This window comes from Photinus pyralis, unplaced genomic scaffold (genome assembly GCF_008802855.1).
Source record: "Photinus pyralis isolate 1611_PpyrPB1 unplaced genomic scaffold, Ppyr1.3 Ppyr1.4_LG7, whole genome shotgun sequence".
Classification (NCBI taxonomy): Eukaryota; Metazoa; Arthropoda; class Insecta; order Coleoptera; family Lampyridae; genus Photinus; species Photinus pyralis.
Genome location: NW_022170738.1, coordinates 4,195,029 through 4,212,143, shown reverse-complemented (window position 1 = coordinate 4,212,143; position 17,115 = coordinate 4,195,029). Strand labels below are relative to the sequence as shown.

The following is a 17,115-nucleotide window of genomic DNA, read 5'->3' as shown; positions in this document are numbered from 1 at the left end:
CACACGGGGTTAGGTCGGGTGACCGTGGAGGCCATGCGAAACAAGCCCTGTCATTAGGCCCCTTACGGCCAATCCAGCGGTAGGGTACAGTTAGGTTAAGCCAATCGCGTACCTCATTATGCCAGTGAGGCGGCGCACCATCTTGCTGAAAGATGAAGTTTTGTGGTTCATCATGTGTCAGTTGAGGGAAGAGCCATTGCTGTAACGTATCCAGATAAGAAGTACCAGTGATAGTTGCTTCACCAAAAAAGAAAGGACCATAAATTTTCTGCCGAGATATGGCACAAAAAACATTCAATTTAGGAGAGTCTCGTTGCACTTGTACCATCATGTGGGGATTTTCTGAGCCCCAAATCCTAACATTATGGGTGTTAACTCGACCACTAAGGTGAAAGGTCGATTCATCACTGAAGACGACAAGATCCAGAAAATCTTCATTGTCATGCAACAACATGTCGTTAGTGAAGTTGGCACGTAAAAGATGGTCGGTAGGCTTCAGAGCCTGTAACAACTGCAAACGATAAGGACGTAGCTGTAAGCGTCGCCGTAAAACTCTCCAAACAGTCGTCACAGGAATTGCTAATTCACGACTAGCCTTCCGAACGGATTTCATAGGGCTAAGCGTCAACGAATTACGCACTTGCTCAGCGCTCTCTTCACTAGTTCGTGGTCGTCCCGTACTCTTGCCTTTACAAAGGCAGCCAGTGTCTTGAAACTGATGATACCATCTACGAATGTTGTTATCACCTGGAGGAGCACAACCGAACTTAATCCGGAACGCACGTTGCACAGTAACAACAGATTCCGTCTTTGCAAACTGTAAAACACAAAACGCTTTCTGTTCTTTAGTCGCCATCTTTGCTATTAGCGCTTTCTAGCGGATTGCGGCGGAAACATACGCACTGATGCCAACAAACAAAAACTGTTTGAGTTTCTCTTTCATTTGATATATCACTTGTGGCTGTAAGTTTCATCTATCAAATATTATAACATGTTGAAACCCCTCTATTCATTTTGAAACACGCTGTACAAATACGTTCCAAATCAGTATTAAAATATGGGGTACTCCAGTTAAAAAAATGCAAGTTTGATACGCCACAAGAAACAGCACGCCCCTGGTGTTCAAAAATATTTTAGAAACATGCCGGCGGTGATTGCGCACACTTTGGCTCTAAGACTTTTTTCGGTATCTTTTATAGTAAAAGGAATTATGATCCGAGGGTAGCAATTGCAACAATTGCAACATTACATGATATTTTTTGTAACTGCAAAAGTCAGTAATACCGAATACGAAAATGTCTTTGAGTACAAATATCGTTCTCAACATTTTATTTTAAAGAAACTTTTTACGGTATCCAAAATTATAAAAAGTTTGCTACATACGTGTTTTAAATTTGTGGTCAGTGGCGTATTCTGCATGGCCAAGGGGGGCATATTGTTTTTAATGACAACTACTAATTTTCATATGCAACAGAGTAGTTGCTGTAAAAAAATATGCCCCCCCCCCCCCAGTAGGCAGAAGTGCGCCACTGACTCAAGTTAACATAATTTCCTATGTCAAAATGGGAGGTATTCGATCATTTTCCTAATTTCCTTAATTGGTGACGTGAACATTTGATGTAATTATTATTAAATTCAGTTTCGTTTCATTTTGTTCCCTCATTTACCTTTTAATCCCTCGGTGGTAAAATGATAGTTCATGTGAGCTAGTTTATCATGGAGGCTGGGTGGGAAGCCCAAGATGAAGAACAATTAAGACGGCGAATTTACGAAAAACTGAGAGAAATGGATTTGAATTCCGTCCAGGACCTCATGAGACACATTCGAAGAAATTTGCGTCTGGTAGAGCAGAATGGGCCACTTCACATAATTCGATTGTGTAGTTTAGTTATGAGTTGTAATTTATGATAAATAGTTATGGTTTAAATAAATTTCTTCATTAAAAAAATCCGATAAATATTTTGTGCCAAAACTGTTAGAACATACGTTATTCCTCGCCGGATTTTCACATTTCCATCATTACAATATACAGGGAGTGTACAGTTAGTAGTCGATACGTCTGCAAATATTTGGTAAATATTCAATGTGCGCAAACGTTTTCCAATCGTTCCAGACTTCAACGCATTATGATTTTGAACTATCCGTGGTTATCCATGTAAACTAGGGCAGACGTCCTATGCAACAAGTGTTCATGATGACCAACGACGTGTTAGTAATGCAACGGATTTGTCACATTTTTCATTCTTTGACTTTGGACATTCACAAATCACGCCAACATTTTTTGGAAAAACAATACCACTTGAGTAATTGCCAAAAAAATGCCAAGCGTTAATATATAATTAACAGGCTTCGTTACTCGGTCTCTCACTTTATTTTTAAAATTTTAATTACCTAGCGCGTGCCCGACGAAATTAAACGTGAAGTCATTTTCGCATTAAATGTGTACCGTCCAGGGGATCTGTCGGGTTGGAAAAAACTTTCACAAGAAAGTTTTGAGAAGTTTCGGCGAAGGGAGTAATAAAAGAACGGTAAACTGCAATAAAGGAAAAAAACAATCTCCCCCTCCCCCGACTGTAGTCTCCCTTATCTAATATAGAACCTGCCATTGATCAATTTGCATTATGTTTACAATTATTGTGGACCAAAAAAAGGCAGCTTCGATCGTGCCCTCCATTATAAATCAAAAGTGGGAAAAGAACATAAATTAAAAGTTTGACATACCTTATAGTAGCTACGCGCATGTTAATTACTATCAAAACAACCTGTGAAGTAAGAGCGCGTAAATTACGAAAAGTTGGTCCGAAAGTGAGTCTCCAATAAAGATACAAAAAAAGCAAATTGCTAAACGCATTTATGATTCATCCTCCCTCAATAAAATCCCAATAAATTTTCTATACGTAATCACGCGTCGAATGCACACATAACCTAACAATTTGAAAGCTCAACACAGTTAGAAAGCTCAGATAAGACGCTGAAAAGTTCAAAACTACGACTGACCTTAAAATTTGGACAGATGGAAAACTTCTCCGACTGCATCATATCACTCAAAAAAAAACCTTGTAAGGGTACTTTAGCAAGTTTTAAGAAGTTAGTTAAAGAAAAGGGGTTGTAAACGCGTATAAAAAAGTTTTAGACCCCGGACCCTTACGAGCATGATCCAATATGGAAGTACTTTAGTTATAAAGTAGTCTGTTGCGCAGCCTGCAAACAAAATCAATAATCAACCCCCTGCTTATATTGTTCTTTGCACTTACTTTTACGTTGCTCGCATTATCAGTGGGTACGAAATCACTTATTAAACAACAAAACCGATCGGTGCTAAAAATAAAAATCAAACTAAACTTTTTGCCGGTGGCGCGATGTGTGTACACTTTAAATATTCCCGCACATCGTTTTAGAACTCACGAGTCCGTCTTTTAAAAACAAAGTTTACAACTTTTTAGTTGTGCATTTCGTGCAGGTTAGAACCCGAATAAGCAAGCACGCGGTCTTTTTCCTAAGGGGAAGTTCCAATTCGGGCCAGTTAACTTTTTTAAGGCTTGATAAACTTTTATAAAAGTGCACGTAAAGTACAGAACTTTGTAGAGATATGTCATGCAGTAAAAACTTTGAGTACTTCAATAGCGCAAGCGCTTCAAGATTAAAATAAATAGATTAAGCGTATTTATATCTCCTTTATTGTGTCAACTAATTTGAGAGCGTATTTTACCTGTGGTCTTTTTGTTTGTTTACACTTCGATTCGAACGTGAACACCAAAATGAAGGTTTTCATTGCGTATGGCCAACGCGTTTCCAACACCACCCGTTGCATAAAATGAATGTAGTGCTAACTATTCGACAATAAGAATCGTTGTGAAGTGGAATAAAGGTTTGCAAATGGTTTAAAGTGAGTCGTCCTGTCCCTTAATTAATCCCAATAGATTTGCATGTCACCGCGAACAAATCTAAATTACAATGGACATGGTAAATCTGCGCCAGTAATTGGGATACCAATAAGTCCATGCTGTGCGTATTAAAGTTGAATCGATAAAAACTACCAAAGGTTACCGACGCATCCACTTTCTTCTCATTTGCTTTCACTCGTTCGTGAAAACTAAGTGTTCTACCCTTACATACTGACGGGATTTCACAAAATTAATCTTTACGTAACCTTTTCTGTGGAAATTAAGTTTACCCCTTCGCTCGTTTTACGTGCACGATCGAAATTGACAAGGGCAAAAGCTCGACATACTATAATCCAATACACTTCTGCAATCGGTAATTAAATACAAATTACAGAAAACGCGAATCGGAAGCACCACGTATCCTAAATCTCAACGTTCGCGCAGACGGGAATTATAATGGGGGGATTCGATTTAATATACCTACTCATAATTTTCATATACGTTTCGTTAGAAGGGCTTACTGGAAAATTTTAGAGAACCAGCGCCAAAAACAAGAAAGAAATATTTGTGGGAGTACAAGGGTAGAGAAACTAATTGTAAATTGAATTTTTCGCTCAGTAGAAACGATTAGGGATAGCGTAACTGAACTTTCGCCAGCGTAGTTTCGTGCGAGCGGGCGGGCATGTGAAAACCTGGAAAACGTAATACAAGCATCAAAGGATTTTTTAGTTTTCATTTTAGTAATCCACAATGGAAATTTTGAAGAAATTGCATATGCGATTACAATTGTCTGGTTTATTTTTAGGGCCAGCTATTGGGATTCGCGCTTATGTCTTCGATGTTCGCTTGTAGATACACGACAAAACTTTGCCGATCGTCCTAGATCCTTTGATTGTGCAAAATGTTTGGATTGTTCCCAAACTGACTGTTCGGCTGAGCTGAGATCTCAGCAATTGCAATAGCTATAAGAGACTTCAAATACTAAAAGCATTCTGCTATAGTGTAGGATGTGCTGGCTCTAGTCTATTTTGGGGTAGATTACTCGTGAGATCGATAATTTCACGCTCTGCTAATAAAATACTGATTTGTATTACCAAAAATGCTGATTTACAACTTGTTTTCTATCGTTACCTGAAGCTCACTGAGTAGGATTATGACAGCCACAGACGAATGAGTCCTGGGCGCATAAATAATAATACATAGGTATATTATCATTTTAATTATCTTTTTTACCACCTTTTTCAGATTGCGTAATGCTAAGTTTCTTATTTATAAGAATATTTATGCCTTTACTTATTTTCCATTATACAGGGTAGTTGAAATTCGTGTCTCACCACAGTGTAGGTTAAATGGGAGCAAAGTTTGCCATTTTTGTGACCAAAATATTTGAAAAATCTTTGAAAATAGCTGAGACATAACCGAAAAATTGAAAATGTCAAATGTCGTTTTTATCTTCCCTAGCTCAATCGGTAGGTTCCTGTTATCAGAATTTACATAACACGCTAGATATAGAAGCTTCTTATTTCCTATGGGCGCTATATACTATGCGATCAGTATGAGTTGCTGTCGAGTCACCTGGAATTTTTGTTTATATGATAAATCGTACTTAACTGGAACTTCCAAAGGCGACTTGACAGTAACTCATTTTTTATCTATACGCATGACCTCCAACTTTTATGAGAAAAATCTGCATTTTAGATCCCTATCAGTCCGCCTGTCTATGCATTGATTTCCTGCCAAACCACAAAGCACACTTGTTCTTAGGCGTAAAATGAAAAGGCTGGTCTTTCGCCCAAAAAAATTGGCACATAAATGAGGATTTAGATCGATTTTGGGCGATAAAGTGATAAATTTTCGATAGTGGCACATGTCCAGATTGATTCCAACCCATGAGCTTTCATATAGCGCAAACTCGAAGCCGATACGACGTCTTCTTCCAAAGAAAATCGGCACATATATAACGATGCTTACGATGATTTGTTGCCCAAAAATATGTTGGTTTCCAAAAATACACATGGACCACTTCTTGGACATTGAGCAATCGACTTTCCCAAGAAAATTAATGCATAAATAAAGATTTTGGGTAAAAATATTTTAATTAGCAGTAATATCCCAAAAGGGCCGAATGCACAAACAATAACTAATGAGGCAGTTAGTTAGTTAATCAGTATAATTAAATTAAACCTTTGACGGCCGGTTGCAGGAAAGCGAATTATAATCAAAATCCTACATTATTTGTCAAATCTGAGTTTAAACATGAATTTTGACATTTGATTGGCTGCCTACTGCAATATAAAGCCAATCAAATGTCTTAATACGGGATTAAATAATAATCCTGGATTTTTTTTTGTGCAACTGGCCGTTATTATTAAATATAAACTATTAAATTAGATTGGTAGGCACAAAACAAAAAGACTCCTTGATTAACTAACCAAGGTGATTAAGCATTGATTAAATATTTGGTAAAAATTGGCGCCGGCAACATTTTTTTACAAAGCCTACTTTTTGGATCGTATAGAAGGCTTTTCTTTTTTCTTATCTGTAATTAATAATCAACTATTATATGTTTGTGTTAACAATGGAAAAAAGATCCGTGGCCAAATCTTTACCGAAGTACCTACAGAGAGAACATTTCCTGCAAATAATTGATTGAATCATAAGCAAATATTACCTTCTTATTATAGTAATTAGTGACTGTTCTGAGACCGTTCAATAAAAGTTCCGGTTAAACTTCCATCGAGTATAATAATAATAATAATAATAATTGACTTTATTCCCATACAAAATGATATACATGAGCATTCAATACATGTGAGTAAAACAAAAAAAAATTTCTTTTTAAGATATCTACAGGAAAAAACAAGTGCTTAATTTTATTGAAAGTGGAGCTCATTCCAACATATATTTTTAACTGCTAGAATAATTTATTACAGTAGCTAAAATATCATAAATTAAGCACTGCTTCCTGATAAAGTTTCTCACCTTTACACCTCTCGATGCTGCATGCCTTCAGTCTTATATCAATTTCGAATACTCATTTTTTTCTCATTTATAGTAAGGAACATAAGGAACATAATATAAACTAGAATCCAGGATGACGAGCTCTCAGATACTTCCGCATTTCTGAAACATCAAGCCTATGGGAGTTCGTCACAGAAGATTTCATTTCCGAATCAAACACCAAAAACCAGTAAAGCAATTGAAGCACTTTTATTACATCATAAAACGAAATGCGAAAAAAGCGGATGCATCGAGCAATATAAGCAATGTTTAATGTTTATAAATTCATTAGGGTATAAAAGTTTCCAGAAGAAGCTTTACTTGCCAAAAAGTGTGAAAAAGTAACCTAACCTCTGATTTCCGAGGTAGGGAGAAAGGAAACTGGAGGAGGAATCGAAAGTAGCATCACCGACACAAGTGCTATCGATAATGAGTGTTCAGAGTGTTATGGTAAAGCCTCTTATTATGTTACAAATCAAAGTTTGAAATTGCATAATAAATCATTGTTTTAAAGATGACGAGTCGTTATTGCTATTGGAACATTCCGCACCAGCAATCATTCTTGAAGTGGTTTAAAATACCTAGCCTTTTCATTTTCTTCCGCACCTGACCGTCAATGTACTCCAAAACGTGGAATAATTGCTCCAAGACGGAGACCCCAAATCCAAAATAAGAGGTCAGTTTGCAGCAATTAAAAAAAACTACCACCTTCAAAAGTGGAAGAATGCTCTACTGGAATACTACACCCTCCTCATGGAAAAGAATTTTAGAAAAAGCGTTTACGCGAGTCAATTAAAGAAATGAATATATTTTCTATTTAAATAAAATACTATAGAATAGGCCTAATTAATCTATAAAAATTACTTTTCACAAGCTCAAATCGAAAATTATGTACAAACTGTCAGTTTAAATCAATCGACGAGCACCGGTTAAATTTTGCCGTGATTAGAGGCTGCTTAACGGCGCCGTTAATGCTAATTCTTTTTTGTGCATACGAATTCTAGCTTAATCGGGGTTTAACAGTTCCGTTAAATTAACTAATTTAATCAAGGCCAATGTCATTTTTTTATTGAAACAAATGAGTTAACAGCTTGATTAACTTTTGTGCATTCGACCCTATGGTTCATAGTGTCGCTTATTTTGGTAGCATTTTTGGCTTCTCGGTCTACCCTTTCATTCCCAGTAATTCCAACATGAGTTTTCGCCCATATGAATGTAATTTTCTTTTCGGATGAGCTAAAATAATATAGTAACTTTTTATATTGAATATACACGGTGTCCATTTTTCGAGTACCACTATGGGGATCTCGCTTACCTGAAGAGATAGAGAGTTGGTTAAATGGGGGCAAAGTTGCGAATTTTCGTGCTGAATAATAATCTGAAAAGAAATTAAAAATATCTTTAGTAGTTTTGAAAATATCGCAAAAAAACTTTATTCAGACACTTTTTAATTTTTCGGGAAGAGTGCTTTGGAAAAACAAAACGTTCTTTTATCGTGAACAAAAGTATGACAGTTTGATCCATTTGTCTGGTTAGAGCGTTGGCAGGGAACTAGTTGAGTTGAGATTTTCATCTGAATATAATGCCCTCATTTAACCAAATGTCTATCTCTTAAGATAAGCGAGATCCCCATAGTGGCACTCGAAAAATGTATATGTATATGGCACTATTTTTATATTGTTTGAGAGGCGAAATGAAGAGAGCTTCCAACACTGACTTTGAGTTCGATCTTATAATCGCTCCTGATATTTAATTTCTCAAACACCATATAAGAGCTTTTTCTATGGCAACGGCTTCAGCCATAAAAACTGAACATATAGGTACATTTGGAATTTTGTATTGTAGTAGGTACCTACTGTATTGGTATACGGGACAAAAAGTGCTATGCTTGTTCCGTTTTCCGTCTTAGAGCCATCTGTATAAATAATTGTTTTTTCCGCTAATGTAGTCAGTATGGATTTCAAGATTGTATTGTTAAGAGCTGAAAGATCTGTATAATTAGGAAATATGACGGATGGTTTCCATAAAATTTCGACAAATCTACAGCTATACATAGGGTAAATCGATCTGGACGGTAGGTAGGTATGTCTTTAAAATTATGGGTATCGGCGATTACGTTACGTCATACAAGAACAAAAATTTAAAGTCTTGCGCAACACAAAACAACAATAATTGCTTCTTGTGAGAATCACTAAATCGGGACCAATAAAAGGCCATAAACACATTTTGGATGACTTTCATACACTGAGGAGTTTTTTAGGGGATGATAATTAAACAACTATAAATTGTATACTCTTGTGCAAATAAAGCGCATTTTTTAAACCGAAATAGCTTGGTTGGGTTATAGTAGTAGTAATTAACATACTTTATTGATCTGTCGCTTTTTCGTAGACGATTATTGGTAATGAGACTCTTTACACATAAACATTCAAACTGGTATACATTCAAAATCCACGCTAAGTACATTCCGTTGTTCCAACATTTTTGAGATATTCACTTAAGTGTCTCGCCCAGACGATCTTTCCACCCTTTAATAGTACAATCCTACCGCACTGAAACACATCACCAGTCAATGTTTCCCGTCCAGACGGTCCACTTGCCTTTTATGAACACCCTCTCGAAAAGGAATCGTGCAGGAAATAGTTTGTAGAAACCAATTTATTTCGATGAGACTTTTCATTAGAATACCATGAAGGCAAGTTGTAATTTATACAGACCAATTCATCAATGAATGGGCAAGTTCGAAATTTTTTAATTTTAATTGAAATCGAGATTTTGTTATTAAAAAACGATCAGAAAAAAATTGGGTGCAAAATATCCGCTGTAAATACTTTAAAATCAAGGGTAGTAATGGCCTGTGACCATTATTAATGGGACCCTCTGTACAATAAAGACCGTAGCAAATTGGCCTTTCTGTGATAGAATCGCCGCGTGACGTCACACCGGCAAGCATTCAATAACCAGACTTTTATGGGTAAAATTTAATACAAAACTCGTTAGTACTTGCCTCAAAAATTAAAGTAGTCGGTCCCTTCGATATTTCCTAGACAGTAATGTGTCATTTTCTTAATTAAAGAAGTTTTAAAAAAGAAACTAAGCGGGCTAAACGAAAATTGAAGGACGTGTTGTAACGCGCTTCCGTAAGCACAGAAAATTGTATAGCGTAGTACAAATGCATAATCTAAATGTAATGTTTGTTTAAGCATTGTAAGGAAATTAATTATTTCATTTATTCATAACACAAATTTTAATTTAATCGTAAGGAAGGTAAACGGAAATTAGAAATATTGAGTAACAGGTGCGGTTAGAAATGCAATTCAGATGTAAATTAATACTGCGTTACGTGTGTACATTCGGGATGATGTAAATGAAGCGGGTCATTGTAATTGAATAAGAGCAAGGAAAGCGAGTTGGATAGGTACGTCTATTATAACCGAATGTTAAATGACAAAAAACTGATGATAGCGCGGAGTAGGTATATATTTATACAATTCATCGTTTAAGTCTAAACTTTAAGATAAAGCGCCGATTTCGTCAGATTTTACTATAAGGATGATATCTACAAATACAAGTGTAAATAATGGGAGAGGAGCAGCATTCGTTATTGCCGCTTTCCGATTCCGTAGTTTATACCGGTACACCTAATTTGATGCAATTTATATTTATCTCTTTTTTTCTTATCTTTCCTCATACTTATTTTTATAATGTAATTGTCTTCTTTTTTTCGTGAATCGGAATTCAAAGGTTAAGTGGAAGAACATGGCATTATTTTATTGTCAATCTGAACTTCACCTTGCACTAACTTTTTCTTTTTGTTCATTTTCTTTTTTTTTGTTAAATAAAGGCAATATTATTATTATTACATACCTTTTCACAACTTCTCCAAAAATGTTACCGTTGTTCCCGAATAAGCGAACCAACTCCAAGATGCGCAGGTGACAATGCGAATGCTTCCATTTTTCCATTGGCAAGATAAGACACATGTGCATGGAGTAGACAATTGTATTTTTAAATTATTTACATGCGTTGAGGAAAGAAATCTTTATAGCTAAAATCGAGCAAGATATTAATGTTAAAAGGCGTTTCCGCAGTCACAGGAATCCATTCCGTCGCCAATTTTATTCGGAAATACGGCCGTATAGGAATTCTTCAGGAAATTAACGTGCCCTTGAAGATTTCTTATACGCATCTGCGCATCCTGAAAGTTTTCATTGAGTGTGTTTATTTGAGCTTGCATTTTCTGCCGAATATCATCGCGATCTTTCTGCGCGCTTCTCGCCTGCGCCCTGCTTTGTGCAAGCTCCCTTTCCAAATCGGCAATTTTATTTTGCATTGATCTCCTAACAGTCTCGCATCTATCTTTCGTCCTCGCAACTTGCCTGGCCGATTCTTCGCGAACGGTCTCGAGCTGCGCCACCAGCTGGGCGATCTCGTGCAACTTTTCTTGGACTCGTTTCTCCTTTTGGTCGACAATTTCTTCGGTGCGCACAAGTTCCTTCTGCAATCTGTCAACTTCTTCTTCGGTCTTCGAAATCTTAAGCTCCAATTGCTGCTGTTTCTGTTGCAGACCAATTTTTTCATCGACTCCTAATTGTTGATCACTTCGTACTTTCTCCAACTGATCCGCCATTGCAGATGCTTTATCTTTTAAGGCTTGCAGCTCGTGGATTAAATTATCGTTGTTTCTCTCTGCAAGTAAATGCATTTGCTGCGCTTCTTTCAGTTTTAGCTGTGTCGCCATTAAAATATCCGGAAGTGGGGTGAGCTCTTGGATCTTCTCTTGGAATTGATTCTTCACTCGTTGTATTTCAAGGTTAACCTGTTCGCTTATTCTGTTGTTCTCCATTTCCATTACATCGATTTGTCTTCGCTGTTCTTCAACTTGTTGTTGAGCTTGCAGATACTAAAAATGCGTTTAGTAGCAAATACTCCTTGCAATGTACGAACCTTGTTCCTATAATCATCGAGTTGCGCCTGTTGATCTTGGATCAATGCGCGTAATTCTTCTAGTTCGTCTTGTGCGTCACGAAACCGCTGTTTGGCCACGTTGAGTTGTTGTTCTTGCTCTATTAGCTGCTCTTTTGAGCCAATAAGCTTTGTCTGTTCTGACCTAAAGTTCTTGACATCTCTTTCATACTCCTTTACCTTATCTTCTGCCATTTTTCTTGCCTCTTCGGCATCCTTGGCGTTTTGTTTCAATTTCTCTGTGTCGGCACGAAGCCCGGCCACTTCCGTCAACTTACCCTTATAGTCATCTTGCAATCTGTTGTATTGCTCCCGCAATTCCCTCAACTGCTGCTCCACAGCAACCCTGTCTGGGCCACCAAAGCCAATCTAAGAATTACTGCCATATAGCAGGTGTATTAACATATTTACACATTACGTGGCATGGTGAAGGCATACATGGCGATGGTGGGGCGGCTAACATTTTGCAGTTTTGCCTTTCTTTCTGTACGAAGGCTAACTCACTCTTCATATCACGAACCTCAAGCTCCATTTGGCAGAGTTGCTTTTCAAGTTGCTGTGTTGTATCGGAATAATCTTGCAACCGCGCCTCAATATCAATCGAGCATGGACCCCTATTTGGCTCACAAGGCATCTTCTCGGAAGGTTCCTCTGATCTTTCGGGGCTATGCTGCTGCGTCGGTGGGTTGGGGGACGACTGTAAGATTTTGGAGATAGTAAGCGTACTGCGTGTTTAAATTAAACCTCAATGCGATTAAGCCTCTCTGTCAGTAAACAATTTTCTTTGCAAACCAAACGCAGCTCAGTCTGCAGCGCTTGCAGTTTTCTCTGAAGGCAATCAACTGCGCAATCCTTGTTGAGGAGGTCTTCTTGTAATTTGTACCTAATTTAATATGAGAATATAAGAATTTGCTTTGTGCCGAATTTATAAAGAACAGGGGCGGACTGGCCCGGGAAGGCGGGTGACGATTGCCAACTGGCCTGTAGGTCGTATTGGCCCGTTGGAAATCTGTGCTGTGTTTAGTTTCTTGCACTATTAATAAATTTTTAACACGTTTCTCTCATTGGGGTTGATGTTAGGTTGTTCATTAAAAAATTCTGTTTTTATGTAAGTGTTTTACAATGAATTTATCTTTTTTGCCGTATTTTTAAAGTGCTGAAACACAATTACAAGCGACGCGCCTCGTTTGGCTTTGGATTATGTATATTTTGTTACTTTTAATTATCAGCTGCAATAAAAAAACTATATTCTAATTGATTTTCGAAAAAGGAATACTTTAAAATGAAGCAAAAAAGCAGAGCTGCACCCCCTCCCCCACCCCTCCCCGCCATCTTCATTACACTAATACTTTTTAATGGCCCGTAACCTATGCAATTCCACCTGGACCGTAAGTACCCAGTCCGCCCCTGATAAAGAAAGACTTTTCAATGATTGACATATACGAATGTCAAGTGCTTATTTTAAATAGTGATCATCTACGAGAAGTGGGAATATTCGGTATGCTAAATCTTTGTGGGAAAAGTGGCCAGCCATCATGCAGTATTTAGTGGTAATTAGTTATTAACCTCTTATCCTCCAAATCGGCGTTCTCCGCAGCTAACTTTTCTTGCATGGAGTAGCTTTCGCTGAGCTGCTTGGCAAATTGAGGTAATACACTCTAGAAGAATCATTATATATCATGCGCGACTAAGAACTAAAAAAGTTACCATTTGTACCGGAAAACTAGGTTTATTTTTATCGTTGCAGACAATGATTTTGGAGATATCATTTTCCGTAATGGTTTTAGGAAATACGTGTTCATTTTGATTCGCTGTCACTCGCGGTGTGGATGATATCATATCCTCAAACACACTGGCTTTATCAATAAGGAACTGAATCCTCTTGGTTTTTGCTTCAAATAAGGTCATCTGTTCCCTCAATTGTTTGTTCTTCTCTTCTAATTCTCCTGCCTCCGCCTCGGTCATTTTTTCTTTCTACAGATTTAGTTGATTTTGATTTTCCAGCGTACTTTGAACTACTCACGCTCAAAAGTTGCGCAACCCGATGTTTCAAGTCGTAAATAATTTTGACGGTATCCATTGCTTGTTGTTCTGCATCTTCTAGTTCTTTTATTACTAAGGCATCTACGCTAGGATCACCACCCTTGGCATCTTCGGCTACAATAGTCTCTTCATCAGTGTCATTACTTATGTATTCGGTATAATCTCCAGTTACCTATAAACAGAATGGTGCACTCAGACGATATTAACAGTCACTTACAGAAGCTGGCTGTTGCACACTGTCATCTAAAGGGACCGTTTCTTCACTCTTACATTCTTCTATGTTTGATCCAAAAGTAGTTTCCTGTAGCATTTCATTTTCAGCTACCACGTCACTTATAGCACTTTCTGCTTGTTGAACCAAATCCTCCACTTCTTGTAGTTCCTATTCAACAAACAAGTTTAGTGCGTAACCCTAGCCATGTTCGTATCTATACGTGATCGGCTACTGTATATTCGTTTTCACTTCCATCAGCATCTTGACTTGCTGGCTCAAGACCTTCAGCGCTATTATCATCACTAAAGAAAAGCTCGAATTCACTGTTTGGGGAGTAAAATACTTCTAGTTCGTCTTCCTCTTCGTGTTTCTCACACTGATGGTAAACACTTTCAGCTTCTGAAGGTTCCTGCTTTTCTTCGGCTGCTTTTTCAATTACCTTATTTCGTTTAAACCGTGGTTTCTGTTTATTCACATTACTACCCGCGTACCTCCTCTGCTACAACAGGTTTGTTACACACTTAAGTGGAACATGAGATAATAATACAGATTTCAGATGAGCTGCAGAATTGCTCCCTCTTAACGTCTTTAGATGTCCAAAAATATTAGATGGATCAAAGCTGTCGTAATTCCTCAAAGACTCCCGAAAAACCCTGTCGGCATCTCCAAAATTGTAGATCGACGGTTTGACAAATACCGCCTTATAGGACTGTAGTAGCTTTGAACTTTTCTTTAAAAATTCTAACGAGTGCGGTTTACTTTTCTTGTGCGTTTTGAAATCGTCAAACGGTGGCGCCGAAAATTCGCCAGATATTAAATTATGGTACGAAATCGACTTTCTGTTCTAAAAAGCAGAACATGAGATATACGTTTTGTACTTTCTAACAGCAAAATTACCTTCATAACGATCCTGTTTTTGATTTTTAGTTTGAGCTAATTGATCACATCAGTAATTTCTTTAATTCCAAGAAGAACAGGTTCAGTGTAGATATGTACGCAGCTAAAGGGTTGAGATGTAGTGTTGTAAAAAAAATACTAAAACAAAAATCTAAACGTCAAGTTGATACTTGGAGATTAATTAGTTGCAGCTAGCCGTGAGATTTCTTCACTCTGCTTCTGGGTAAGATGGTTACCCCCAACGCGAACAAGTAGCATTTCGTTTTCATCGACTTACAATGGGGTTCACGGAGTGAAATCAACCCTAAAAGTGTTTACCGCAAAGAGAAACAACAAAGTAACGTCTCTTCGACTTGCAATAGGATTCACGAGGAGGAAACAGCCCTTAAAGCATTCAAAAATTCATAGCAAAGGCCGGCACCAGAAGATCGCATTGATACTTGACTATAAAACCGATTATCGTTAATGTACGATTTTCTAGTTCCATTATTTATTATTACAACATTTAAATATTTGTGCCAGCATATGAAATATGTCTTATACATTCAGTGCGCCATTGATTATTGCTAGGGTCAATCAGGTATGTACGGAATTTGTAAAGACTGTGTTTTAATTGAAGACTAAAAATGACTTTAGAAGCTCTAAAAGAATCTAGAGGCCATATGAAGCTCTCATAGGCTCTTGTAGACTCTAAAATGCGGTATTTCCTACAGCATGGTGTGGTAACATATCCCTATGGTTAGGCAACACACCTAACAACAGAGAAAAATGGCAGTATAGACAAAAATACGAAACGTCCTATGTATACAACAACCGTTCTGCGCAGATGCGGGAATATAGAGTGGTATTCTGTGATTTTGACTCGCACGTGACGTCACACTCGATGCTATAGCTACTATACAGGGTGATCATTTGAAAACTTTCCACCACGGATTTATCGAAAACCACTTATTAAAGGAAAAAACGCCGAGACACGTCAAAAGATTTGTCAAGGGGGATTTTAACCAAAAACTACTTCACCCCCTTTCATCCTCTGCCCCTAAGGAGATTCCCTTAAAAATTTTAAATGACAAGGAGCATCGAGTACTAGCTTGTCTGAAAGATCTTTCGAAGCCCTTTATTTTTACGTTTGATTTTTTTAAACCGGTCGATTCGTTTTCCAGTCGGACGTACGGTGGTATTTACACCTTGACAGTGCTGTCAGACTGCAACTGGCGCGCGAAATATTGCTAGAGTATTTCCGTCTTTTAGATGGCGCCCATGAAGCGCTTCGTCTGGTGAAGGCACCCATTGACCTTTCAAACCACTTTTTTACTTTACAGCTACATACAAAGTAGGTATGTAAAGTATCCTGTATCTTATGCGATTTTCATGGAATCAAAATTTGAAAAGGACCATAACGACTTTTCGCATGCAATGAAAAAACTCATAAAGCGAGTACGATCTTCAATTATTTGAGCGATTTGGATTCTATATCAGGTCAAAATCTATAGATGAAGACACTTTGGCACGTCAACAGTTATAGGTAAAAAACCGTAGGTATTGAAAAAAAAACAGAAAAGCGTAATTGCGAAATTTCGGATTCACCGGCGCGCATTTCAGCATCTTTTAGTCGTGGAATGATCTCTACGATTTTTAGCGCATTTCCACAAAATTAAAAAAACATGCGCTATCTAGTGCGCTATTGTGGCCACTTTGTCCGTCCGTCTGTCCGGGCATTCGTTGGGACGCTACTAGTTCTTTATCTTAAGAGCTATTGTTCTACTTTTTTCGCTATTTGGTTCGTTATGGTGTCGAGGCTTGCACCAAGGAAGGAATTTTTTCTGCGTTTATTGCTAAAAAAGTTATTGTAAAAAAAACCCAAAACCATTTTTTACATGTTCCATAATTCCACACTTTTGCCGTTTATTAACGATCCTAGAGATCGTTTATAATTTTGTATTGCTGTCTGTCGTCCGTCTGTTCCTTTGTCTGTCCATCTATCTGTCCGTATGAACGATAACTTTATTGTTTAGAAATGAATTGCATGAAATTCAATATGGGCATAGCGTTAGCCTGCATATAATACGCAATGCCATTAGTCGAGTAGAATCGATTCAAAATTCACAGTGC

At 37.6% G+C, this 17,115-nt stretch overlaps 1 protein-coding gene across 2 annotated transcripts; it reads right to left on the bottom strand.

The window, feature by feature from the left end:
- Positions 1-10,872: 10,872 nt before the first annotated feature.
- Positions 10,873-15,140, bottom strand: LOC116177327 (outer dense fiber protein 2-like). 2 transcript variants are annotated; one of them, XM_031496274.1, is made up of 11 exons: positions 15,004-15,140; positions 14,654-14,950; positions 14,327-14,605; positions 14,110-14,274; positions 13,873-14,064; positions 13,557-13,823; positions 13,416-13,507; positions 12,594-12,732; positions 12,268-12,546; positions 11,832-12,218; positions 10,873-11,787 (listed from the first exon to the last, which is right to left on the bottom strand). In XM_031496274.1, exons 1-11 carry the CDS (start codon positions 15,007-15,009, stop codon positions 10,957-10,959), a joined length of 2,934 nt encoding a protein of 977 aa, XP_031352134.1. In that variant the 5' UTR covers positions 15,010-15,140; the 3' UTR covers positions 10,873-10,956. The 2 variants fall into 2 exon arrangements, with proteins under 2 accessions (XP_031352134.1, XP_031352135.1); XM_031496275.1 differs by having other exon boundaries at positions 14,327-14,602.
- Positions 15,141-17,115: the final 1,975 nt, after the last annotated feature.